The sequence below is a fragment of the Denticeps clupeoides genome, chromosome 17 (genome assembly GCF_900700375.1).
Source record: "Denticeps clupeoides chromosome 17, fDenClu1.1, whole genome shotgun sequence".
In the NCBI taxonomy this organism is placed as follows: domain Eukaryota; kingdom Metazoa; phylum Chordata; class Actinopteri; order Clupeiformes; family Denticipitidae; genus Denticeps; species Denticeps clupeoides.
In genome coordinates, this window is record NC_041723.1 from 9,207,107 (window position 1) to 9,233,557 (window position 26,451).

General features: G+C 46.5%; 1 protein-coding gene across 1 annotated transcript; it reads right to left on the reverse strand.

Moving 5' to 3' along the window:
• LOC114766619 (transmembrane protein 189) lies at window positions 1-26,242 on the reverse strand. Its single transcript, XM_028957597.1, has 6 exons — window positions 25,716-26,242; window positions 13,095-13,214; window positions 10,019-10,110; window positions 5,886-6,030; window positions 4,174-4,380; window positions 1-1,655 (listed from the first exon to the last, which is right to left on the reverse strand). Exons 1-6 carry the CDS (start codon window positions 25,882-25,884, stop codon window positions 1,534-1,536), a joined length of 855 nt encoding a protein of 284 aa, XP_028813430.1. The 5' UTR covers window positions 25,885-26,242; the 3' UTR covers window positions 1-1,533.
• Window positions 26,243-26,451: the final 209 nt, after the last annotated feature.

Sequence of the window (26,451 nt, forward strand, 5' to 3'; positions counted from 1 at the left end):
TTTGTTTACTAGATATTTATTAAATCACACTGCTAATAAAAACATCGAGTTAAGGCAGACGAGCAGCAAGCGTTAGCTGCAAAATGGAAAACAAGTCAGAATAAATACAAGGCTGATTGTTGAATAAAAAAATAGAAAAAAAACATTTAAAGCCAGAGAGAGCGAGAGAAAAGATGAAAAGGAAGAAGTGCAACCGTCAGTTTTGAGGAAAAAAACAATAAAAACAATTTTTAAAAACCGCCTAGGAGGTCAGTCTTATTCAGTGTTACCTGCAAACCCAGACCCACAGCCAGAGTGTGTGTGTGGGTGTGTGAGAGTCTTTGGGTATATATATATATGGACTGGTTGCATGTGTGTTTTCAGTAAGGGAATGTCATCCCTCTCTTGGATTTAGTAACATGCAGTAATTGGTTATTAACTAAGTGAAGTGCAAAAAAATGCCTACATTACATAACGCTCCCCTTCACCCCAAAAACAGAACACTGTTGTGCCCCGCCAGCCCCCAGCCCTGTACCAGTGCACCTATGGCTGCTTATTTTGCTCTACCGCACATGAAGGATCCTCTCAGAGGAGCAGTTTCCCCTCCATCCCGGTTGGTTGGGATGGATTGATTAAGGCCAGTTAGACATTTTCTGCATGAGTGACATTCAGGGAAAACATTCAGTTGGTTGAAAGGAGCTCTGAACGATGCTGACGGCCCATTACAGTGGGGAGGGGGGGGTTGTTGGCCAACAAAACCCTTTCCCTGAACGTTGAACGTACTTGAGGAGACGGATCCTTGACTCCGGATTTGGTGCGGAAGAACAGAACAGGACGGTGTGTGAGAGAGGGTCTGGAGAGGAGGAACAGGCGTGGCCATTAATCGCTCCCAAAAATCAAATCCAGGTTTAATTGCCCCCCCCCCCCCCCCCCCCCCCCCCCCCCTCGCTCTCTCCACTGGAAACAATGGCTGGAAACTACAACACGTTTTTTTGTCCCCTGGAGAGCCCATCCTCCAGGAAACATACAAATCTGACAAAGAAAAAACCATTTACAGCAACAACTAATTTGTTAGCCTTTGCAAGAACAAACTCCTTTGTTAGGAAAAGTAATAGCTGGGAAAAGAGGGAGGGGAAAAAAAAAAAAAAAAAAAATCTCCCCTCCTTTTTCAGTCTATCTAATATTTAACGCCACGTCTTCTCCCAGGCCTACCCTCCTCCTTATGACCCTCCATCATCGCTGTGACATTAAAAATAAGAATAATTCACAAAGTAAAAAGCTCACAAGAGAGAAACGAATGGCCGTGGTGAACATGAAGATCCTTGATCAATTTAAAGGCAGCAGTAGGGAGAAGGAAAGCGGGGTTCATCTATCGGTTCAAGGGTTCAGAGGGCAGGAGAGACAGAGAGAGAGGGGAGAAAGAAACAGGAGATGTGAGGGGTGGGGGAATCAGGATAAGGCCCATTACGACTGGCTGCTGTCCCCGTCGGGGGGACCCCTGCAGCCCTCAGACCAGTCCGTTCCCCTGCCGCGTCTCCGTCGGCCTCCTCGTCCTCAGTCGGTTTTCTTGGCCCAGGCCAGGTCGTCACTGCGCGGTTTCAGGCCAGTCAGCTTCTCCACAAGCCACTCCATTGTGCGCCAAAACCCAATGCAGTCCAGAGGATAGTTCAGCCATCCTGAGACAGACAGATTCAAAATTTTCAAAATCTACGTGGAATGAAGACATGGACCAGGGCATTTTGTGTCATTATTTAGAGAGTGCATTGTGAATTTAATGCATTGTGGTCACCTTGACTGCTCTAAAGGAAAGAAAATACTAACAAATAAAAACAAAAAGTATCAATGCATAAAAGTGTCAACCTGGTTGAATGAAACTACTGATTTGAAGCCACTCTGGATATGGGCATCTGCTAAATGGCATAAATGTGAATGAATGAATGAATGAATGAAATGAACAAACCATTAAAGAAATACCAGGAGAACGAACCAAACATTAAAGAGAAAGTAAGAAACAACACAAAAGGACCAAATGAACAAACCAATGAATGAGTGATCATGAGAAAGAAAAAGCAGGAACAAAGGAAGAGGAGTGGAGTGATGAAGAAGTATCAGTCTCACGCTCCCCTCCTCCTCCATGCAGCAATAAAAGCTGGCAGTGAGCTCGGATGTGCTCCCGCGGGAAAAGCAGGAGATGTGGCTTTGGCTCCACAGTAATGTACACACTTACTGCTATAAATATGTACCGTACCCCCAGTCCCAGACTCACACACACACACACACACACACACACACACACACACACACACACACACACACACACACACACACACACACACACACACAACCAGACAAGTGGACTCTCTGGGGCATCACATGAAAGCCACTTTAGCCACACACACACACACACCTTCACAGACATACGCATGAACACAGACACACACACACACCTGTACAGGAAGACTAAAAAAAGAACACCAACACAGCAAATGTACAGGTGAAGCAGACATAGATCCTCTAAAGTTACACACACACACACACACACACACACACCCTGGAGAAACATAAACCTGACATACACACTTCCAAATCCCAGGCAGGAGAAATCACACCTCTCACCTATAAATATCTACACTGTGGGCGCGTATTTGCACGAGGTAGGAGTGTGAGTGAGTGTGTGTGTGTGCGTGCGCAAGATGTCTATGTTAATGGTGTGTGTGATTGCTGTGGATGTGCCTGTGTTCTCTCAGTGTGACTGCGTGTGTCCCTCTGATGACCCTGCCTCTGCTGGAGGAGAGCAGCACAGCTCGCCATGTTTGTTTGATTTCTCCTCTTTGTCCCCATCTCCCTTCTTTCCCTCCGTCTCTCTCTCCCTCTCTCTCCACCAAGGCCTATTGGTTAGAACAGACAGCAGGTTAGCATTAAATATACATGGAGATTGTCAGCCACAGGCACACACAAAGGCGGGCTGCAGGCCCCGGGGACCCGGGCGGGGAGGGTGGAGGAGAGGGGAGCGGAGCCCAGAGGCCCCCCAGGAGCGACCCCCTTCTCCCCTCATCACAGCACCCCCACTGAGGGTAGGGAACAGACGGAGGAGGGGGCTGGAGGGAGGGTCAGGAAAACCTGCTGTAGCGCGAGTATGTCTGTGCACACACTCAAACACCCACACCCACAAACAGGCGCGGTCTTCGGGGACACCGGGTGACGCACAGACTCCGCCATTTCCATTTCACCACAGGCGCTCACGTGGCATACAGATCATGCAGCTATAACCGGACCCGCCACCCAAGCACAGATTCCAACGCAGAGCAGAGCAGAGCAGAGCTGTCACCACGCACCCGCAACACTACAACCACCGACGTGTACCACGCCGGCAAAACGGGTATTAATTACACTCATTACACAGCTTCACACCTGATGTGTTGGAAGCAGGGAAAACGGGCAAAAAACAACCAGAAAAATAAAATGGTTTCATCATGGACAGTTGACCTCTCTGTGGGGCAGTGGTGGCCTAGCGACTGAGGAAGCACAATGACAATCACTTCACTTTCACTTTCACCAGACAGCAAACCTTCCCAAGTATTCCCAGTTCCTACAAATACCACAAGAAAAATAGGTGTCCGAACCATGCAAAAGTAAAACACCGCAATTACTCCACTTTCAATCCAGAACGGATAGGTAGTGAATTTGTGGTTTTCACTGCTACCTTTAACATTAAAAAATGAGGTTTTTTTAAAGTGATCTAAATGAATATACCAAACTCACTTACCATTTACACAAACCCAGTAGCTTATCAGAGCCTGGAATTCATCCAGGGCATGTTATAATAAAGCATAAAATACAATAATGTGGGATAATTTCAGGCTCTATCCTGGGAAATCTCTACATGACGACTTCAAAGAGCTTTGGGTCGAGCAAGCTCTTTGGTAGGGATAGGCACACACACACACACACACACACACACACATTTACATGCATATACATTTTGACTTGCTCACCTCCCAGTTCTCAAAGACAGTTCAATTTCAGGTCACCAATCGAAGAAGCCTTTCTTATGTGAGAACATTTTGTTGGTTCAGTTATGACTTTTGGAGTCACAACCGCCTGTATAATTTATACATGGTGCACAGGCGTGTTGCTATAGAAGCAGCTGTAAATAAGTGGGTTACTTGTGGTGAGTTATATGTGTGTGTTTACCTGTGGTGATGCAGTAGTACGTCTCATGGGGAGACACATGATGGATACGATGGTGTTTCCTTGGCAACACCAGGTGGCAGTCCTGCAGCATTGTGACCCACCACGGCAGGCCGAAATAAGAGTGAGACCACTTATGAATCTGATTGGTCATCGTAACAAACACCGCCAGTGCGAACACAAAGCACTCCCACGGGTATGACTCAACATCTGAGAGGGAGAGAGAGAGAGAGAGAGAGAGAGAGAGAGAGAGAGAGAGAGAGAGAGAGAGAGAGAGAGAGAGAGAGAGAGGTCACATGAAGAGTAACAGAACTCTTCAGCGTGAAGCTCAGGTCGGAGGTGTGAGTTACAACTCAGGAGTCAGAGCTCAGCAGTTAACACAGCCGAGAACATGACACTCAGCAGGGCACACCCACAAACTCGCTTCGTACACAGCACACAAGGTGACCATAACTAACAGAATTAGCACTTTACTACACAATGGCAGAAATAACGTCCTATCACAAATATCAACCAGATTTTTTTTACTTTTACTTACTTTTTTTTTTAGTGGATCGAAAAGGAAAGCCGTGATATCACACACACCTAGCGCACGGGCGGACGTCCGGCCGGGGTCAACGTGCAACCACCGAGGAGGACCAGCATAAAAATGTCGGCCATCATTGAGCCATCGTTTGTGCTACTTGCTTCTTCCACTGCATCTCCATTGTTTCCCTCCGCGGTGCCACCGCCAACTGCTACAGTATTAAGAGCACACAGCGTCCTTCACCTCAGGCCAAGCAGACTCGATCCTCCTCCACCACCCCAACGGACGCTGCCTCCTCTCACCGCATGTCCTATTTTATATTTACAGCATTTCTCAGACGCCCTTATCCACAGCGACTTTCAATCAGTAGTTACAGGGACAGTCCCCCCCTGGAGACACTTAAGGTTAAGTGTCTTGCTCAGGGACACAATGGTAGTAGGTACTATAGACCAGACGTTCATGCTTGCTGACCGAACCGACCTGAGTCTGGCTAAAATGATCGAGTTAGAAGATTTACAAGGTTGACAAGATATGGTCTGGTCTGAAGAGCATACAGGATTATACAGTTTTGATTATCCTATTGGGTGTGTTATTGGAATTTTATACATTTGGTGTGTACAAATACAGTTTTGTTAACCTCACCTCTGCACCACCCCCTGCAACTCTGGCGGCCCCCGAGGGAACCACTGCCTTAGGATATCTGACGACTACAAGGGAAACCTGGAAGCTCAAACTTGTTGGGGGTTCAGAATACAAAGTGCTACCTACTACCTACAGTGCCATGGTGCAGGGCCCATGGCATCCTGAACTAAAAGGGTGGACACAGAAATAGCTCGGAATCCTACCGAGGCTTTCTGCCTCCAACAGAGGCTGGTTACCATAGCTACTGATTCTCAGGGTGTTGTTTACCTCGATTGCCTGGACTCAGAGTCTCAGCCGTGACCCAGTGACCCCAGCTCTGGAGCGGACAGGGCGAGGACAGATGGTCCCCATGTGCCCTTTCTGCTGGCAGTTACTGTGGCCATGATGCTAAGAGGCTGAGAGGCCTGCAGCCATCCAGAGAAGACAGTGTGTCCTTCAAAAACACTTATATATTAAAACCAGAGGCTGGAGGTGGGCTGTGTGCTTGAATACTTCAGTTAGGTTTGTATATATTAAGCACTAAGGTGGGTGTGGGAGGAGGTATTACCTGATGTGAAGGACATGAACTTGTAGGCCATGTAGGCCAGAGGCAGGATTGTAATCATGCAGTTGTCTCCATTGGTCTCAATGAAGTCATGTCGTGTGATGGCAGTCGGGTCGATGTGATGCTCCCGAAATGGACGGATAAATGCCTTAAGACAATAAATAAATAAATAAATGTTTGCAAGCAAGATTAAATGAAAAGTTACATCACAATAAAACCAAGTATAATTATTCACTGCTCAGCAACTTAATCATAAAAGAAAATGAAGCGTTCACTTCATTCTCATAACAGATTTGCATGTGCTAGAAATAAAATGCTGTGCAGAAAAGTGTTTGCTCAAACCAAGATAATTAAAGAACTCAATTAAAGCGAAGGAAAACGTGACTATATACAGTACAGGCCCAAAGTTTGGACCCACCTTCTCATTCAATGTGATTTCTTTATTTTCATGAACATTTACGTTGGTAGATTCTCACTGAACGCATCAAAACTATGAATGAACACATGTGGAGTTATGTACTTAACAAAAAGTGGAGACCTGGGCTCCACAGTCACCGGACCTGAACCCAGTCGAGATGGTTTGGGGTGAGCTGGACCGCAGAGTGAAGGCAAAGGGGCCAACAAGTGTTAAACACCTCTGGGAACTCCTTCAAGACTGTTGGAGAAGCATTTCAGGTGACGACCTCTTGAAGCTCATCGAGAGAATGCCAAGAGTTTTCAAAGCAGTAATCAGAGCAAAGGGTGGATATTTTGAAGAAACTAGAATATAAAACATGTTTTTTGTTAAGTGCATAACTCCATTCATAGTTTTGATGCCTTCGGTGAGAATCTACCAATGTAAATGGTCATGAAAATAAAGAAAACACATTGAATGAGAAGTTGTGTCCAAACTTTTGGCCTGTACTGTAGCTGAAAATTTGAGTTTTAGCAGAGAGGAGGGATGAAGGGAGCGGAATGGAGGGGAGGACATGGAGGGGTGCAATAACCCACACTAATGCGCGTCGTCCCCGCGTTCCAGCGCCGGCCACATGAAACTCCACCGACCAGCAGCGCCTGCCAATCACAGCCTGGGGGGGGGGGGGGGGGGGGGGGGGGGGGGGCAGCTTTGAGATGGACGCCCGTCCGTGTGAGCGCGGGTGTCGCAAATGAAAGTGAGCGAGAGGAAGCGGTGTGCAGCACAAAAGATGAGGGGGGGGGGCGGCAATGAAGGTCATTTATTTTGTTCAAAAAAAAAAAGCTGCATTACCATAGCGTTTCAGAGTTATGAAAGAGGACCAAAAAAAAAAAAAAAAAAGGGAATTGCGGGGAGAGGAAGTGTCATTATCCGGCGTTTGTGGGCAGGACTCCGTCACGCGTGTATCGGAGAGCGTGTGGCAGGGCTCTGCTGGAGCGGGGGAAGCTATCTGTTGATATTCCGACAATTATCTTCCCTCCTGCTCCCTTCGTCCGGCGTCGTCCTGTCTGCCCGCGAGATTAAAAGAGGGCTAAGCTGCGGACGGCCGGACGCCCCGCGCCACTCCGCCGCTAATCCCATGCCGTTTAGCGGCGCGCCTTGCCCGGCAAAGCCCTAATCACGACTCACATCTCCAGATTGCCCTGCCGACTCCTGCCACCATAAACGCCCGATCCATCCCCGAGCCCCCGAATCAAGACATGTCCCTCGTTCCTCTTCCGGCCTTCATCTCGTTCTTCCTTAAGAGGCTCGTCTAAATCTCAGCCATTAAAGAGTTTCCAGTATGAACGCGCACACACATGAAGAAAAATTAGTACGTCCACTAAGTGCCTGTCTTTAATCTTTCGGTTAAGGGTCTTAAAGCACTCGCTTTCTAGACGCCTGTAAATTCGCCCGCTCCCAGGTGGGAGGCCGATCCTAATTATCCTCGACAGCAGAAGGATGGGCGGCGTTGGCGGCGTTGGCGGCGCTCCCGAGCGGGAGCCCCCTCGCGGTGGGGTTTCGTGCCGAGCCGTTTTACAGCTCAGACGGGCGCTGATGAAAGACAGGCCGGGCAGGGCCTGGTCTGTTCAGATGACCTCCCCGCCCTCGCCGGGAGACTCACACGTACACACACCAAATACGACAAACGCACCGACAGGACAATTATTTGTAGGAAAGTGGAAAGGTCTAAACACACACAGAGAGAGAGAGAGAGAACCCATCACACAGTGGGGACACACAGACAGATTTCAAACAGTATGTTCTGTTGTTCCACGAGGAAGGAAGAAAAAACACACACACACACACACACACACACAGCCGCTCTTAAAAGCGATCCACGGGACCGAACAAAATCAAAACCAGCCGTAGTCCTAAAGGGTCAAAAAGAGTGCTCGCTCGGCGCGAACTCTCCGGCGGTGCCGCATCCGCCGGCAGCACTAATGAATAACGCCCCCCGACCAACGCCGGCGAGGGTAATTGTCTTTGTTTGGCTTTGTTAGCTGTGCAGCGCCGCTCCCGTAGTCTAATCAGCGCGGGCTAATGGGGGACCGACTGGTGGGCCGGGACTCGCCGTATTCCCAGCGCCGCCGGCCGCCCCTGCTGCCCAGACAATGGCACAATGACCCCAGTCAGCAGAAAACACACAAATACCCGCAGATTTATCACCCGCACCCGTCCGCCACAAAGAGCAGGGGCCACGCTTGCTTTTAATTGGACGGGCCGCCGCTGACCTTTTCCCTGATTGGGGGACGGGACGGTGGCCCCGCTCCCTCCGGACCTGCGCTGCCATTGCTGCGTCCCCCTGTGGGGTGTACCGTGGGGCGGGGGCGAGGCGCCCCAGAGGCCCGGCCCGTGGCATTTAACTTCCTCCAGCAATGCGTGTGATAAACCGCAACACCCATCTACGGCGGCGGCGGTGGCCGTCTCCGACACGCAGGGTAATTAGTTCTAATCAGACACAGAGTTCTTTTTGTCTGTGTGTGTGAGAGAGAGATGAACTAGAATAACAAGCTGAAAAGCAAGATGTGTGCATGTTAAACAGCTATAGCGGTCAAATGACCAAACACACACACACACACAATGTCTAAATCTTGGTGATGACCAGGGCCATAAGTCAGTAATGTGCGTATTATAAAAAGAACTGAGCCTAATCATACTTCTAACCCTGACATCAGAAACGTTTTGCCTCTTTTAGCTGATTCTGGAACACTAATAAAGTCAGTGCAAGAATTGATGCAGAACAGCATTCCATCCATAATAACAAATCTGAAGGGAATTTAAAGCCGTATGTGAAGAATTACAGCCACTTCCCACAATGCCATTTCCCCAGGACTCGCCGTTTTGGTGTGTGTAGCTTTAAATGATAACGAGGAGGAGAGAGGCGGGATGAGGAGGACAGCGGCCATATAGAAGTGAGGGGGCCTTCGCAGAAAATGACATCAACATCATTACAAAAAAAACCTCAATGTTTGGTGCAACCAGAATGTCAGCATTTTTCCAGAAACATTAACTCACTGTTTCTACAGCATCTCGCTTGATCGAGCTAAAAAAAAAAAAATGTTAAAATACATTTAGCGCTCTTTCACATCCAAGAACTGAGCAATTGGAATGCTTTACATATTTGGAAGCCATGAAGGTCGGTGGAGATAATGTTTTATGGGAGGGGTGTGGAAATTCTCTGGCCGGACAAACCATGAGAAAGGGGAGGTAACCTTTCCCCTTATGACAACATAAGGGGAGACATTCGAGATCCATCGGTCTGAACAGTGAAGCAGAATGACTAACACCTATTGCCATTTTTAGCTCATATTAACTCGTCATATTAATGTTAAACAATCTCACAAAGTGAAATTTTCATAATAGGGGACCCTTAAAAATCTAAGAAATAATATACCACTTTTATAACAACTTGGCTCTTAAGGAAATTATACGACAGTGCATTAAAAAAAAACCTGGCAGGTGTCTCTTTATTGCGGTCATAAACTCACATGCAGCCTCATCCTCCATCATCATCATCTGCATGAATCTTATCTGAGCTTTATGGACAATTTTTTAATCAAGGGTGAATTCTATTACAATTACTGTGGAAAAATTACTTGATGTTTTGTCACAGTCCTAGTTGAAATGTTCTCTACCTGTAAATGGCTGAAAATTACGAAAATCACACAACACATTTGGACTGAACCAAAGTTTCACCCACCTTCCCAATGACTGGTAAGTCTACAGACCCCCAGGTATCTGCTCCCCAGTGCACCATGCCAGATGCAAAATCTGCCGTTACGATCCCAGCAACTGCAGAGGACAACAACACAAAGGCTGTTTTATTCCCCATTAAACAGCATGGAGACATTGGCCTCCCACCACTCCATTCACCAAGGGTCAGTTGCTCACCAGACATTATTTAAGTGTGACTCGTTCAGAATTATTAAATATGAGTGCACTGATTAAGGGCTAGAAGACCTCTACAGTAGGGCTGGGTGATTTATATGACCTTGATGGATGAGCGCGATGAAAATTAAGCTCCGTTTCGATGATCAGCTTTGGGCATTTTTCAGGATAACAAAATGAGCAACTGCTGAGGCAAGCAACATACACAGTACCACAGTTCATTGCATAAAGTTTAAATTGAGCTTTTTCTCTCATTTCAGCTACATACATGTTACATGGAACATTTAAACAATTAAACAAAGCTACATACTGCCATCAAGTGCACGTGTGCAACACAGACAAACCTGCTACATGAAGTGCAAACAGGGGACACAGGCAGTGCAAGAATAACAATTAACAAAAAAAAACTTGTAGACAACATTGAAACAGACGGCGCTAAACTAGTAAAATTAATAATAAATGTGCAAAGTAAATATAGTGCTGAGCAAAATGGAACAGTGAAATAACAGAGGTTGTGTGTGTGTGTGTGTGTGTGTGTGTGTGTCAGTCCAAAGAGTAAAGTCCCTGAATGTTCAGGTGTCTGATGGCTTGTGGGATGAAACGGTTGCACAGTGAGGGCCCAAATGCTTCGGTAGGAGGGGGAACAGTGCATGTGAAGGGGGTGTAGAGTCCCTCACAATGCAGCGTGTGTGTGGTAAATGTCCGTTATGGAGGGAAGAGAGACTCAGGTGATCTTCTCAGCTGTCCTCACTATCCGCTGCAGGGTCTTGCGGTCCGATGCGGTGCAGTTTCCAAACCAGACAGTGACGCAGCTGGTCAGAATGCTCTCAATAGTCCCTCTATAGAAGGTGGTGAGGATGGGTGGTGGGAGATGGGCTTTCCTCAGCTTCCACAGGAAGTAGAGCCGCCTCTGGGTTTTCTTGGCCGTTGAGCTGGTGTTGAGATTCCAGGAGAGATTCTCCTCTAGATAAACACTGAGGAACTACAGTTAAAACCAAAAGTTTACATACACTGTATAAAAAGACATAACTTTTTTTCTTACTGTCTGATATTAAATCATACAAAACCCTTTCAGTTTTAGGCCTGTTAACATTCACAAAATAATTTCTATTTGCTAAATGTCAAAATAAAGTGTGAGCTAATTGTTTCTATTACTTTCTTCAAAGTCAAAAGTTTACATACATTTGTAAACCAATACTTTGTATTTGGTAGTAATTGCCTTTAAACTGAATGACTTGACGCAAACGCTTTGGGTATCCTTCCACAAGCTTCTCACAACAGTTTAGTGGAATTATGGCCCATTCCTGCTGACAGAACTGGTGTAATTGAGTCAGGTTTGTAGGCTACAAATTTACTATGAGATTGAGATCAGGGCTTTGTGATGGCCACTCCAAAACATTGACTTTGTGGTCCCTAAGCCACTAACCAATTTTGCAGTATGCTTAGGGTCGCTGTCCATTTGGAAGGCCCATTTGTGCCCAAGCTTTTACTTCCTGGCCGATGTCTTGAGATGCTGCTTCAATATTTCAACATATTGTTCTTTCTTAATGATGCCATCTATTTTGTGAAGTGCACCAGTTTCTCCTGCAGCAAAACACCCCCACAACATGATGCTGCCACCTCCATACTTCGCAGCTGGGATGGTGTTCATAGACCTGAAGGATTCTCCCTTTTTCCTCCAAAAATGCCGATGGTCATTAGGGCCAAACAGTTCAGTTTTTGTTTTGTCAGACCACAGGACAGGTCTCCAGAAATTAGGGTCCCTGTGTGTATTTGCAAAGTGTAATCTGGCTTTTTTATGTCGCTTTTGGAGTAATGGCTTTTTCACTGTGGATAGTGAAACACTCTTACCAGCTTCAGCCAGCATCTTCACAAAGTCTTTTGCTTTTGTTCTGGGATTGATATGCACATTCCGCACCAGAACATGTTCATCTCTTGGCCTTCCTGAGTGGTATGATGGGTGGACATTCCCATGTTGTTTATACTTGTATGATTTTTTGAACAGATGAATGTGGCACCTTCAGGGATCTGGAAATTGCTCCCAATACATCCACAGGTGTGCCGCCAATCAACTGTCAGTTAACCAATCAGACACTTCCAAAGCCATGACATCATTATCTGGGCTTTCTCAAATAGGCATAGTAAACTTAGTGTATGTAAACTTTTGACTTTGAAGAAAGTAATAAAAAAAAAAAACTCTAAAAAAAATTCTCACACATTATTTTGACATTTATCGAATAGAAATTGGGGAATTTGAATGGGCCTAAAACTGAAAGGGTTTTGTATGATTTAATATCAGACAGTAAGAAAAAAAAGGTTAGATGTCTTTTTATACAGTTTATGTAAACTTTTGGTTTCAACTGTAAGTGTTCTTGACAATCACGTCATCATTATGGGTGTAAGTGCAACGGGACGGTTGTCATTAAGACAGGACACTGAAGACATGGGCACGATGGCGGTGGCCTTGAGACATGTTGGAACAACGGCGATGCTCAGTGAGATGTTAAAGATGTCGGTGAGAACATGGTAACCAGCTGGTAAAGGTACCAAAGCGCAAAGTGGCTGAAAACTGAGCCAAGATTTTATATGTCTGGCAATGTCAGAAAAAAAAACGTGGGACAAAGAAAAACAATAAAATTATTTAAAAAATAAATAAATGTAAATCGAATCGCCCCATATGGGAACGTATACCGTGACCAAATTTTCATATCACCCAGCCCTACTTTACACTTTAATGGCAAACAAATGAGGGTTTTTCCGTAAAAAAAAGCAATTCTTGCACAAATTAATGTTGGTTTACGACCACACAGCCCCATGTCTGGGAATTGTCTGTAGGTATAAACGAGCACTTTAAAGTCCTGAATTTTAAATGCCGGGGGGCAGCGCACCGATGCCGAAGACGATTTTGAAGATGTGCACCGTGGAGAAGTTGATGAGGAGGAAGGAGAGGTTCACAACGAGGAGAGAGAGGCACAGAGCCACGCAGATCCACTCCTGCAGCCGTTTACCTGCAGAAGGAGGAGAGGGAGCCGTTAGAGGAGCGTTCCCATTACACACGCCGCTGACAGAATAAGACTAAGAAGCGCACAAAATGGCACACAAGGTAATGCAAGTGTTGTGATAAATAAAACTTATTAAATCTGTTCTTCTTTTTGCTACAAAAAGAATGTGTGCATTGTCACTGCATTCTTAAAATAGTTTTTTATTTGTCATAAGTACAAATCACCAAAAAAAAAAATGCCAGAAAATCACCAAACAGCCTCCCAGTAACAGATTAAAACCTCCACTGTCCAAATCTAGGCTAAAGTTTTGGCTAAAAATACACGAACCACCAAATCTCAATTGACCAATGATTATACTGACAGGCTAAGGCCATTACAGATCTTGTCCAGTTAACATCAGAATATGATATATTAATGTAGTAAGATCACGGCCTCCAGGGGCATATTGCTTTTATAAAATGGTTACGATTGTGCATCCCTAATGTTCATTAAAGACCATGATCAATACAAACCCCTCCATGATCGCTGCGCAGCAAAACCGCAAATGCAAATCAGACCATCCTCTAGGCCCATTAATAAATTATAAAATAAGTGATATGCAGTCAGAGGTCGGGTACATTCATACGTGACCCAGCCCCTCAGATTTTAGAACCCAGAACTAACTGTTTCAGAAATCTTCACGCAATGATCAATGACCTATTAAAGCTGGTTATTAATAAATTAGCAGCGCTGAGGCCAGATTTTTTTATCCTTTATTTACTGTAAATGGCAGAATATTATTAACAGAATACCGATGACTTAAAGCACTTTAAAATTTTGTTTCGCTAAATGAAGTATTGCATTATTAATAATAACACATCATAACTCTCTGTGGAGCACTCAATCCAATCCATCTGATTGGTGCCGTTTTAAAGAGCCCTTTCTCAGCCGACGGCCCGGCCCGCAGTGCGTCTCTGCCCTCTGGAGGTCAGCAGTTACTGGACCAACATCCGTGGGAGGTCCATCAGGTCGGGTGACAGGAGACACGGTGGACAGCTCGTGTGTGTGTGTGTGTGTGTGTGTGTGTGTGAGAGAGTGTATCCCATTACTGACAGTGCTCTTGAGTAATCGGCTCGATAAAGACAAGTGTATGGCGCATGTGGGGTCGTGATCCCTGCTGCGGTCCTCGGCCCTGACACAGTTGAAAAACGCACAGGTCAGCGGACGCTGCTGAGACTGCGGCACCACCGGCTAGCGCTCTGGGGTGGGGTGGGGGGCGGGGGGCGGTGCAGCCGCGGTGCTGGAGTGCCACGCCCGGGAGACCTGGTTATTAAAGGGCTGCTGAATTATTCAATGGCCCCGCCAGAGCACCAGAGGCTTCTGCTGTCAGACCTCACTCTCTTTCCCACTACCGTACATCCTCTCTTTCGCACGGACTAAATGTTTACTCGTATACGACACATGTAACGTTTATATCAACTAAAAAAATGACTAAACTAGACACAAGGCTCCAATATAAGTTATTACATACTGACGGAATTACACTATGGATATTGTCTACTCCACAAAAAATGATCATGATTAAGAATCTATTACACCGTTGTCAGAAAATGTTAAATATATCAGTCGTTTTCATCATCTTAGTGACTGCTCTATATTTTTAGCAGCATGTGTAACTGTCAAAACAGACCCAATCTGCAAACAGACCCAATCTGCAGTGATCCAAGGAAGTAGGATCTGTGAGACAGAGACGGGGTCATGGGTGGCCTAGGCTCACTGATGCACATGGACAGTTTTGTTGTAAAGTAGAAGAGCTACTGTAGCTTCAATAATGAAAAGGTTCCTACTGGTTCTGATAGAAAGGGGTTAGAACAGAGTCCATCACCAAAAGCATCTGCACTGGACAGAACCAGACCATGGTGCAGTGGAAGCAGGAGACTTGGCCTCGAAAGGGGAATCTACTCAATATTGGGACATTAATTTATGTTATGTATAAATACTGTACTTCTATTGGGTTGTCAATTTTTTAAAAAAGTGCAATTAATTAATAACAAATCTCTCTGGCCAGGTTCTATTTATTAAATAGAGTAACCAAATATTAAATTAATTTAATATTACATCGGTGTCATAGATCAGACCCGACACAGGAAGTAAAAAAAAATTGAGCTGAATCAACTGCCTTCATTACGTGTTAGTATGTGTTAAATAAATTGACAGCCCTAGTAATAACATATTAATAACTGTTAGGAAAGGAACCATTTTTCATGAAGTGAGAATTGATCTGTGCCAGTTGAGGAAGTGTTGAGAAGTGTTTCAGATCCAGCCCAGGTGCTGAAGTAGATTTAGGAGACGGCGTTGTTTTCTGTATATGATCATATACTTCGAAGAAAGAGTTTTAGATGACTGAAGACGCCTGCTCTTCCCTGATCCGTGACACTTTAATTCACCATTAAACTCCCAGTTCCTGCCTCTTTCTGTTCCGCAGTCGTGGGGCGTGGGGTTGGTGGGGGAGTGGAGTCAGCACTTTTGAAAATTTAATGCCATTAGAGTTTCCAATTGGAGTAGACAAGAGCGAAAAGGAAGGTGAGAAGGGTATTGATGATGTTTATTTATAGCACAACACCAGACCAAGTGACACTCAGCACCTCTGATGGATACACACACACACACACACACACACACACACAGGACACAAGCACCACAAAGGAACCATTACAGTTCAGTAAACACACAAGTGTCCATGTCAACGGAACCTGTTCAGTAAACACACCTCTCACGACTTGTGTTACTTACTCCAACCGGACAGGATGACAGATCCGGGACCAGTGTACACACACACACTCACAGCAGCCCTGTAGTGAGCAGCAGTGACCGGTCACCCCTCCACAAATAAACACCTGTTTTTTCCAGCACCCGATCCAGAGCTGCACAGGTACTCAGCTAAAGGTCTTCCTAAAAAAGCAATAAATCATAGGAAGGAAGGCTGGCCAGGTGTGTGTGTGTGTGTGTGTGTGTGTGTGTGGTCGAGTGAAGTCACTTCCTACTTCCCTCTGCTGCTAATAAAAAACACTGTTTCATCTTCAATTCTTGATTTGTCAAAAAAGAAAAAAATGTTTCCAGTTTCAGAACATAAGAAATATATTAAATCGGTCCTATAAATCAGTGGCAGAAGATCATATTGTAGTTCTGTAACCTAATGATTCAACCAATACTGTCATCACAGGCTGTATCCCATTCAAGCACACACACACACACACACACACACACACACACGGGAAAGGATATATATTTTTTTAATTACACAATCATAATAATATCATGCTACACATCATCGTGTACGTGTGCTACGGATCATCTAATGACGCATTAAGTAATCCAATTATGTTGGTTCATCAAACCTGTTTGAGGATTAGATTAAATAATCCGAGATTTGGTGTGATTAATTCACGGGACCGTGTACTTTGAGGCAATGCACGGCTTCCCTAATTATTATTTATTCACAATGACTCGTATCAAATACTCGTTTACATTATAGCAACCCCCCGCCTAAGCACGCTTCAGGTTTAGGATTTGTTGCTATGACAACACGTCTTGTCCAGGATTGTGTCAGCCTACAAAGTGCATTTATGGTGGGTAGTGGTGGCGTAGTTGTTAAAAAAGGGGCCCCGTAATCCCGATCCGCCAAGGTGCCACTGAGCAAGTCACCGTCCCGACACACTCTGCTCCCCGGGCGCCTGTCATGGCTGCCCACTGCTCACCAGGGGTGATGGTTCAATACATAGGACACATTTCATTGTGTCACCGTGCGCTGTGCTGCAGTGTATTCATGTTAAACGCTGCCTCACTCTAAGAACCGAATATGGTTTAGACACGACCGAGTAAAACCAGCAAAATTCCCCTTTTCTGTATATATTCATACCAATATTTGAATGCATTTGAACACACTTATGGCATATCTGTGTCTTTTAACCGAACATTTGCACTCTGTCTCTGACACACACACACACACACACACACACACACACACACACACACACTCGGGGTTGGGCAGAGGGGCTGCTGTCAGGTGATGCGCGTCAGTCCTTGGATCCCGCCGCTCCCCGGTGAGGGCAGAATCTAGGCCAGGCCTCAACAGAGCAGCCGTGCGCAGCCACAAACACCGTCCCCCTGTCCACGGGACCCGAGCGGTGCGCTCATTAATACAGTCCTGACAACAACATGCTCCCCGGCAGCCCTCTTCACCATCCCTCACACCAGCAGCTCTCCGCTCGGCGGGCTGGCGTGGGGAATTAACCTGGGAGGGGCGGCGGCGGAGGCGAGGGGTGTTAATAGGCTGAAATTAATCAACAACGCCTGATTCGCTGCTCAGGGGCGGCTGGAGTGCCAAACAACACCATGTGAATGCTAATGGCGTCTTCTCCCTCTCCCCACCTCCAATGCATCCATCTCTCCCCTCCCTCTCCGGCTACCCATTTACCCCCTGCGCCGTCTTGCAGGAGCCGGGGAGCTTTCTCCGGGCTCCGGCTTTCCAAGCGCGCAGCAGGAACGGCTGCCGCATTAAAAGACGAGAGCTCGCGCGGGCGCCCGTGCCCAGATAGCGGGGCCTGGAAGTTTCCGAGCGCTCGCGAAAAGGCGATAAGACGGGCCAATGGCGCGCAGCCGCTTCCTTCCTGGCTTCCCCGAGGTAAACACACGGGCGCCTCGGGTGATCGCTGCTGGACCTTACACACCGTGGAAAACTGCCTTCTCATTCTGACAGAGTGTGTGAGTGTGAGTGTGTGTGTGTGTGTGAGACGAGGAGACGGAGAGAAAAAAAAACAAAAAAAAAAACAAAGCGGTGAGAACACGATCTGTTGTGAAGCTCTGTGTTCGGTCTTTTTTCCCTCTCAGACGAACAAAAGCGCCCTTTCTTCCCGGGTGTCCTGATCCCGCTGTCCGGAAGGCCGGGGCCGTGTGTTCGGAGCGCCACGGCCCTGTGAATGCAGGCCTCTCACCTCCTCTGGAGCGGCAGACAAAAACAAACCCTTAACGCCAGAATCGGACCTACTGTAGACAAGGCCGCATCGGTCCAAATAAAATACATTTTCCCTGCTTTTTGGGAATAGACAAAAAAGGGCGAAATCTGTAGATGGCGCCAAATATGACATTTTGTAACGAAGTGAGCTGGACAGCAGCGTTGCCAGATTTGCTGCAAATTATAAACAGTTTATATGCATAAATGAAACGCTTGTCCATTTAATTTGTAACACATTAAACAAAAGGATTAATTAAATTGATCTGAGATAAGCCCACATTATCACTATTATCTTCAAAAGGTCAATGTGGTAATTAGGATTAACACACGTGTTAGTAATGTGTAAAATCAATCCTTCTATTTTTCCGCCTTTTCATATAGCGGCCAAAATCCATTCTAATAAAAATATTTTTAGATCTATACATTATATAATAGTGTTTATATAGTAATAAAATATATATATTCATACACACTGAAAATGCTACTAAAGGTTTGGTGTGTACTCTCTGTCTGTCTCTTTCTTTCCTCCTCTCCCTGCGTCCCCATGGCCGGCTCTCAGAAGACCTGTCTTCAGATGGGACTCTGGGCCGGGTAGAGGCAGGGAAAGTGGGTCATGCGCAGAGCGCGGGAGAGAGACAGCGAGAGAGAGAGGGAGAGAGAGAGAGAGGGAGGTAGAAGTCCCCAGATCAGTAAGAACAGATCAGTCACAGGCCTTGTTTCTTTCATCTTCCCTCAGTGGACACACCGACCTGGGACACACACACACACACACACACACACACACACGCGCTTCATGGGTGTAAAAAGTTGTGTGCGACGTGCTGACAGATTCTACACAAAGACAAGACAACAGCCTGGCAAGCGCAGGATGAATGAATGACAGATACACACATACACACACATACACCAGGAAGCGGACCTGAGTGATGATCACCATACTTGGCCCCGTTCCCCATCCCCCACAGGAAGATGTGGACTGATAAATTACATGAGGGTGTGTGTATTCCTCTGTGTGTGTGTGTGTGTGTGTGCAGGCGTGTAACAACTGACCCCAATGAGGGCCGCAGATGACAGACTTGGGGCGGAGAAATTCCTAAGAGATACCCCACTCCCCAAATCCCAGCGCACACTAGGATTTGTGTAGCCACAACAATTAGAGAACAATAGCTGTGCTCTTCACATCGTGTTCAAGGTCAACGACAAAAAAAATAAAAAATCCATACAGGATCACTGCGCATCTGCCCAGCGACACGCTAAAGACCCCTCAATGACGCCGCCCCAATCTCTGACCTTTACATAATCCAGACCAAATCCTGACACACACACCTGCAGCAGCCGGAATCCAGTATATATGAACGCTGTGCTTTGTGGGGGCTTTTAAAAGATTCAAATTTCACTCCAGGGCCACTCCAGTCAGATCTCCATACTAAATACGGCGCTGATTGCATGACGTGGGGAGGGAGGGATGGGGCGGACGAGTCCGAAATGGAATTTAAATAACAGTAATTATACAGCTTTCCCACCGCCCGGATTGGATTCTGGGAGAGAAAGCTGATGGAGAGCTCAATCAAATATTAATAACAGGTCTTGTGGTTTTCAGTCCTAATGTATTTGGCTGCACCAGTGTGTCTCTCAGTGTGTGTGTTTGTGTGTGTGTGTGTGTGTGTGTGTGTGTGTGCAGGGAGGCTGAAGTTCTAATTTAGCTGCCCTGGTGTGTGTATAATTGAGGGCCGCAGTAGGGGGGATTGCAGGTAGTTTTTTTTTTTTCTCCACTTTCCTGCCTTTTCTGAGTTTGTTTCCATCTCTCACACCCTCCCTGTGTCAGCACTTGGCCTTTGTTGGTGTTGACGGTGACGAGAAAATGACACACACACACACAGTTCTTTAATGCATGCTTTAGTTCTACTGCTGCACTGGTCACCAGAGTGCCACAAAGGGGTCGAGCTCAGCGACAGACCAGCCGGGTCCTGAACCAATGACCTTCCGCGACCCCAGGGGTCAACAGTCCAGAGCCATGTGGAGAGTCTAAGGGTCATCATCAGAGGTCTGAGGAGGTGGCTCAATAATTCAGCAGCCTGGATAGAGAGTTTGATCATTTTCTCTCCTTCATTTTTCTCCTGGCGAAACGGTGGGACCTGCCTATCTTCCCTCTGCTCTCTGAGTGGGAGCAGCACAGCTGCAGGGCTGGGTCAGATGACCTTTGACCTGGCCTTAAACAGTGAGATACAGTCCAAGCACTTGAGTAAGGTCTGTGTACATGTAAAACACATATAATGTAATTTCTATTATTTGCTTGTAGATAATTATCGGTTTATTTACTCCCTGAAGGGAAGTAAATGTCAGTAATTCTCATGTGATAGGGTGTGACAAAGATGAATGGAAGTTGAAACCACAATAAACAATGGATCCATTATTAATTAACACATATATTGTTACAATACATGGATGGAATAGGATGAGAAACATATTTAAAGGCAGGACGTTTTTCTAATATTCTGTTCGTTTTCATATCTTATCAAATACTCAGACCAGAAAACAGTTTTATACCATATGATTATAGTTTTTTATGTATTTCAAATAATAATTATTATTATTGTTATAATATTATTATCATTAGTCGTTGGTTGGCTTATGTTTAGTTGTTATGTGCTTGTATATGTGTGTGTGGGTGTCTGGATTTGGTCCAGCCTGCAGGCACCTTGTGTGAGTGTGTAAATATGAGTCTGTGTTAGAGTTCCTTGCACTGTTAGCTTGCATAAAAGGGTCATATTTGAACAATACGTAAGCTTAAAGTTATTTCAACAACTTTTATTGTATCATATCTTTGCAAGTATTCACATTCTCCTTTATTTCTCAGAAGGTTGCTGGTCCCCATACACTGCTGCCCGGGTGCCTGTCATGGCTGCCCACTGATCACTAAGGGTGATGGGTTAAAATCAGAGGACACGTTTCGTTGTGTTTTGCGTCATAATGACATTCACTTCACTTTCTTTTTTTATATTGCTGTACTCACCGACCTGTATCCATTGTCTCAACAACTCACATCAACATTTCACCACCCTCCATTTCTCATGCCACAAGGAACCTTCATAAAACAGAAGGCCATACTGTACCTTGGAAAGTAAACTACACTCCAAGGTCAAGGACAATATCAGGAGTCACACATGGCTAACACAGGTCAACCTGCAGCTAATGACAGATCCTTTGAGAAATGTTAAGTAGATAAAAGTTTGAAGGATCCACGTCCAGAGGGCAACGGGTAGAAGGTTCTCTTCATTTGAAAAACCACAGCACTGAACCTAAAATGAACCAGACCTGCACAGTTGAATTAACATTAACATCATTTTTACCGCAGTCAGGTATGGAAGTTTCCACTTTTGGGCATAACTATTTGTACAGTTTTATATTCAGGGTTCTGGTAGCTGTAAAAGGCTGTTAATAAATAGAATGGTTGCATGAAATTTACAGCGGCCCATTATCAGCAACAATTAAGAGTCTTAACTTCCAGTGAAAGGCTGTGCATGGGTACAATGTTGGGAATGGCAAAGCGGCCACAGTTCACTACTTATGAACCAAGTTTTATAAAATAGTGGCACAAAATACGTAATTTTAAAACACCACAAATGCCAGAATGCCGATTTTGTGTAGAAAAAAAAAAAAAAAACTTGAGTAATGACAGGTATTAGGCAGGTGGGTGAGTAACACTACCAGAAGATTAAACATGCAACAATTTTGCTGGCAAATGAACTGAATAAAGAAAATCAACAAGTTACTTATGCAGGATATTTAATACGTTTATTAACCAGAGTGATGTGATTATATTGGGGAGGTTACAAATCATGTCCCCATAACCGCAAAGTAGGCCTATGAATGAAACCAAGCATATTTGCCCTCACCTTTAGTGGGTGGCCCAGCCATTTGTATAGACCCCTGCTTTAAAAGCCTCATTGATTAATGGAGCATCCACAAATGTTGGACTACGTCGGTTCAAGCTCATTATGGCACGAAGCACCAACGGTGTGTAGAACCTATAGAATCCGTTAGCATTAATACTCTATACTGAAACACATTTAATTTCCTGTTTTTTTCCCACCGAGCATTCATGATAAATTTATTTACTGGAAAGTCAATAGCCCACTCATAGCCTTCTACAAAACAGATTAAACTATTTTCAGGTAACCATAGAACCATTCAACAGCAGTATAAAAGTCATCCGAGATAAGGAAGTTCCGGTATGCGGTAACAGGCCGTACTCAAACACAGAAGGACGCAGTGTTTGCTCGCCTCGGTATCTGCACCCTAACCGCCATCCACAAACAGTGCCGTGTTTAACCAGCGATAAGGGCCAGTGCTGTGCACGTACCGATGGGTCAGAAGGGCCGGCCAGGTTGGAGGTGAAGGCGCAAAACGCTGAGTAAGCGCTGCGGTGTGAGACATTGTGACAGACGCTTCTCTGTTGGCAGGACACCCGCCTACAAAGCTGAAGGAAACGGTGCGGGTTCGCAACCAGATCTAAGTGTAACAGTAGACACGTGCGCGGTCGCACTCAAGAGGTTGCACCACGGCGGCTGGCGAGCGTTTACATCACGCCAAATCTGCAAAGCGGGGTAAAGAGCGGGAAGAGCAGTTAGTCGTGCGTGACGCACCAACATACGGCAAGCAGGGGCGTCCAGCTGTTCCCCCATCCTGGGGTTACAGTAATGAGCCTCAGACTGAAATCCTCATCAATCCTGTCCCAACCCTCCTTCCCTCGAACCCATACATTACAACCCTCCTTCGCTCGAACCCATACATTACAACCCTCCTTCGCTCGAACCCAAACACTACAACCCTCCTTCGCTCGAACCCAAACACTACAACCCTCCTTCGCTCGAACCCAAACACTACAACCCTCCTTCGCTCGAACCCATACATTACAACCCTCCTTCGCTCGAACCCATACATTACAACCCTCCTTCCCTCGAACCCATACATTACAACCCTCCTTCCCTCGAACCCATACATTACAACCCTCCTTCGCTCGAACCCATACACTACAACCCTCCTTTGCTCGAACCTATACACTACAACCAAACACTACAACCCTCCTTCGCTCAAACCCATACACTATACTACACCCAAACACTACAACCCTCCTTCGCTCGAACCCAAACACTACAACCCTCCTTCGCTCGAACCCAAACACTACAACCCTCCTTCGCTCGAACCCAAACACTACAACCCTCCTTCGCTCGAACCCAAACACTACAACCCTCCTTCGCTCGAACCCAAACACTACAACCCTCCTTCGCTCGAACCCAAACACTACAACCCTCCTTCGCTCGAACCCAAACACTACAACCCTCCTTCGCTCGAACCCAAACACTACAACCCTCCTTCGCTCTAACCCATACACTACAACCCTCCTTCGCTCGAACCCAAACACTACAACCCTCCTTCGCTCGAACCCAAACACTACAACCCTCCTTCGCTCGAACCCATACACTACACTAGACCCAAATACTACAACCCTCCTTCGCTCAAACTCAAACACTACACTGGGCAGGGGCGGAGCAGCCAAGTTCCAAGTGAAACCAGCCCCACCCAGCACCTATGTCTCCTACTGGCTCGTAACTACTACCCGCTTAACACACTGTGAGCGGTCCTGGAACCTCTCCAGATAAAATGAAGCGACTGTCATTGTGATGCACAGCAGCACAACACATGGTGACACAGCAAAATGTGACCTCTGCTTTTAACCATAACCCTTGGTGAGCAGTGGGCAGCCATGACAGGCGCCCGGGGAGCAGTGTGTGGGGACGGTGCTTTGCTCAGTGGCACCTCAGTGGCACCTTGGCAGATCGGGATTCGAACCGGCAACCTTCTGATTACGGGGCCGCTTCCTTAACTAGGCCACCGCTGCCCCAAATCACAGGCAGGGCCAAAATTAAGCCAGACGTGGGCGACTCTCTGCATGCCACTCTGAGATAAGAACTGTTTGACCTGCCATCCAGGAAAACACCCACATTGTGGAGCAGACCAAAGTGTGTGAAGCAAATTGAACCACAAAATTCCCAACTGAAGTGAACATGGCTGTTTTTGCCATTGTGATACACAGCAGCACAGCACACGGTTACACATCGAAACGTGTCCTCTGTTTTTAACCATCACCCTTGGTGAGCAGTGGGCAGCCGTGAAAGGGGCCCAGGGAGCAGTGTGTGGGGACGTCACCTTGCTCAAGGGGACCTCAGTGGTACCTTGACAGTTCGGGATTTGAACCCACAATACTTCCTTAGGCCACCACAAGGTTAAGAAAGAAGCTGCCCATGAACAGTCTGAATGAACGCACAGAATATTCTTGCCAAAGTTAGATATAGCAAATTTTAACCCCACTAATAATAGTCAATAAAACAATAAGCATGACTTTTTGGGGTTCATGCATAAACGGCTCCATAAATACGGTTCCTAACAGGTATCCAAAATAATTGTGGCCTTGATACTAAGAGACATTTGCGCCTCTGTGCCCCTCTGTGATGTTTCCAAGACCGCTTTGGAACGTTTGACCTGCAACGGCCAAATTCAACCGGACCAGACAGGCAAGACTCCTGCTACCTGAACCAGGCTCTCCAGGGCTGCATCTGCATGCTCCTGAAGGCCCCAGCGGGAGAGCCCACATCTCCAAAGATCCCATGCATGATGGAGACAGCTCTGCAGACTCCCGGACCCACAGGCAATGCTGCTGAAGTGCTGAAGCTCTACAAAGTTCCATTTTAACCCACAGATGACCTGGGCCTGTGCACTCGAACCTGGAACAGAACAACCAGGGCGGACAGAAGAGTACACGAACGCCAGTAACTCTTCGTAAAAGTAACTTTTAAAAAAACTTTTTACAAAACGAAAATCGAGACGATAGCACCAAACACCATCATCAACAGCAAACGTCCACGTCGTAACACTTGGTGCGTCGTAAGCAGTCAAGATCATAATAAAATAAAGTCCCGTAAACCGAGGATGGAGTTAAAAACTACCCCCCCCCTCCCTAAAACCCGCGCCGGGGCTTTTAGCGTCGCGCTGATCCCCTGCGCTGCGGTCCATTAACCGGATCAGAGCAAAAAAAAAAACATTATAAAGAGAATAAAAGCCATTAAGTTGCTCGTCGCCCTTCGGACCGCTGCTAACTTTCAACTTGCCACAGTCCCCAGGGCCTTAAAATTGCCACAAAGAGGGGTAAAAAAAATTATGATAATAATTATAATAAATCCCGTGCTCTTAATAATAAGATTTATTGGCACCTCGACACGCGACAAAGGGGTTATCTGCAAATTATTATCCTAAGTGGTCATAAAATCTGTCAATATCATTTCAGACAAATGCGACCATAAAGCCATAAAAGCGTCTCCAGCAGAGCAGGTCCTGGCGACCTACGTGCCGCAGCGTCAGGGGGAGATCGGGCCGGTTCTTTGGGGCGTTTTTTTTCGGGGTGGGGTGGGGTGACATTTTCCGACTGCTCGCAGCCCCCCAGCTCGCGGTCTTACCCGGTGAGTACAGCTTGGCGAGCTGGCGGGCCCCGGCGTGCTGCGGTCCCCAGCGGGGCACGGTGCTGCGGGCGGCCGCCCCGTGCTCGTTGCCGTTCGGATCCTCCTCTGCCATAGACCGGTGTCTGATCTCCGTCTCCGAGAGCAGCGCCGCCGCCGCCGCCGCCATTCTCCCGGCCCGCGTTCCCCCGCCCCCCCCCCGCGCCTGTTCTCGGCTCGTTTTCTTTCTTTCTTTCTTTATGCTTTTTTTGGGTTGTTGTTTAGCATAAAATGACGGCGCTTCTTCTCCGGCGGCGGCGGCGGCAGGCGGGCGGGCGGTGCGTGTTGTCGGGGGAGGGAGTGGACGGCTGCGCCTGGCACCCGGAACTGAAACGCCGACGGACGGCCAGAGCCGCAAATGGAGCGCCGGCCGCCCCTCGTCGCCGAGCGAGGACGGTCCGCGACCGAGCGGCGGCGATTTACCGATTATTCGGCCGAAAAGTTTCCGAAGCCTCTCTGGCGAGTCGGATGAGTTTTGTTCTTAGGGGAGGTGTGTCACTTCCCAGCTTACGTCAAAAGAAGTCACTAACACGAAAAGGAGAAAAAAATTGATTTTTATTACATATTGTGAAATATATTAATGCGCTGAGTAATTATTTGAGTACAAGTGTAAAGTATTTTTGCAGGAATGTTTGCATTCAGGGAGTTTTAACGTTAAAGCAGTAGTCACGAAAGCGGCAGACGATCCCTTATCTCC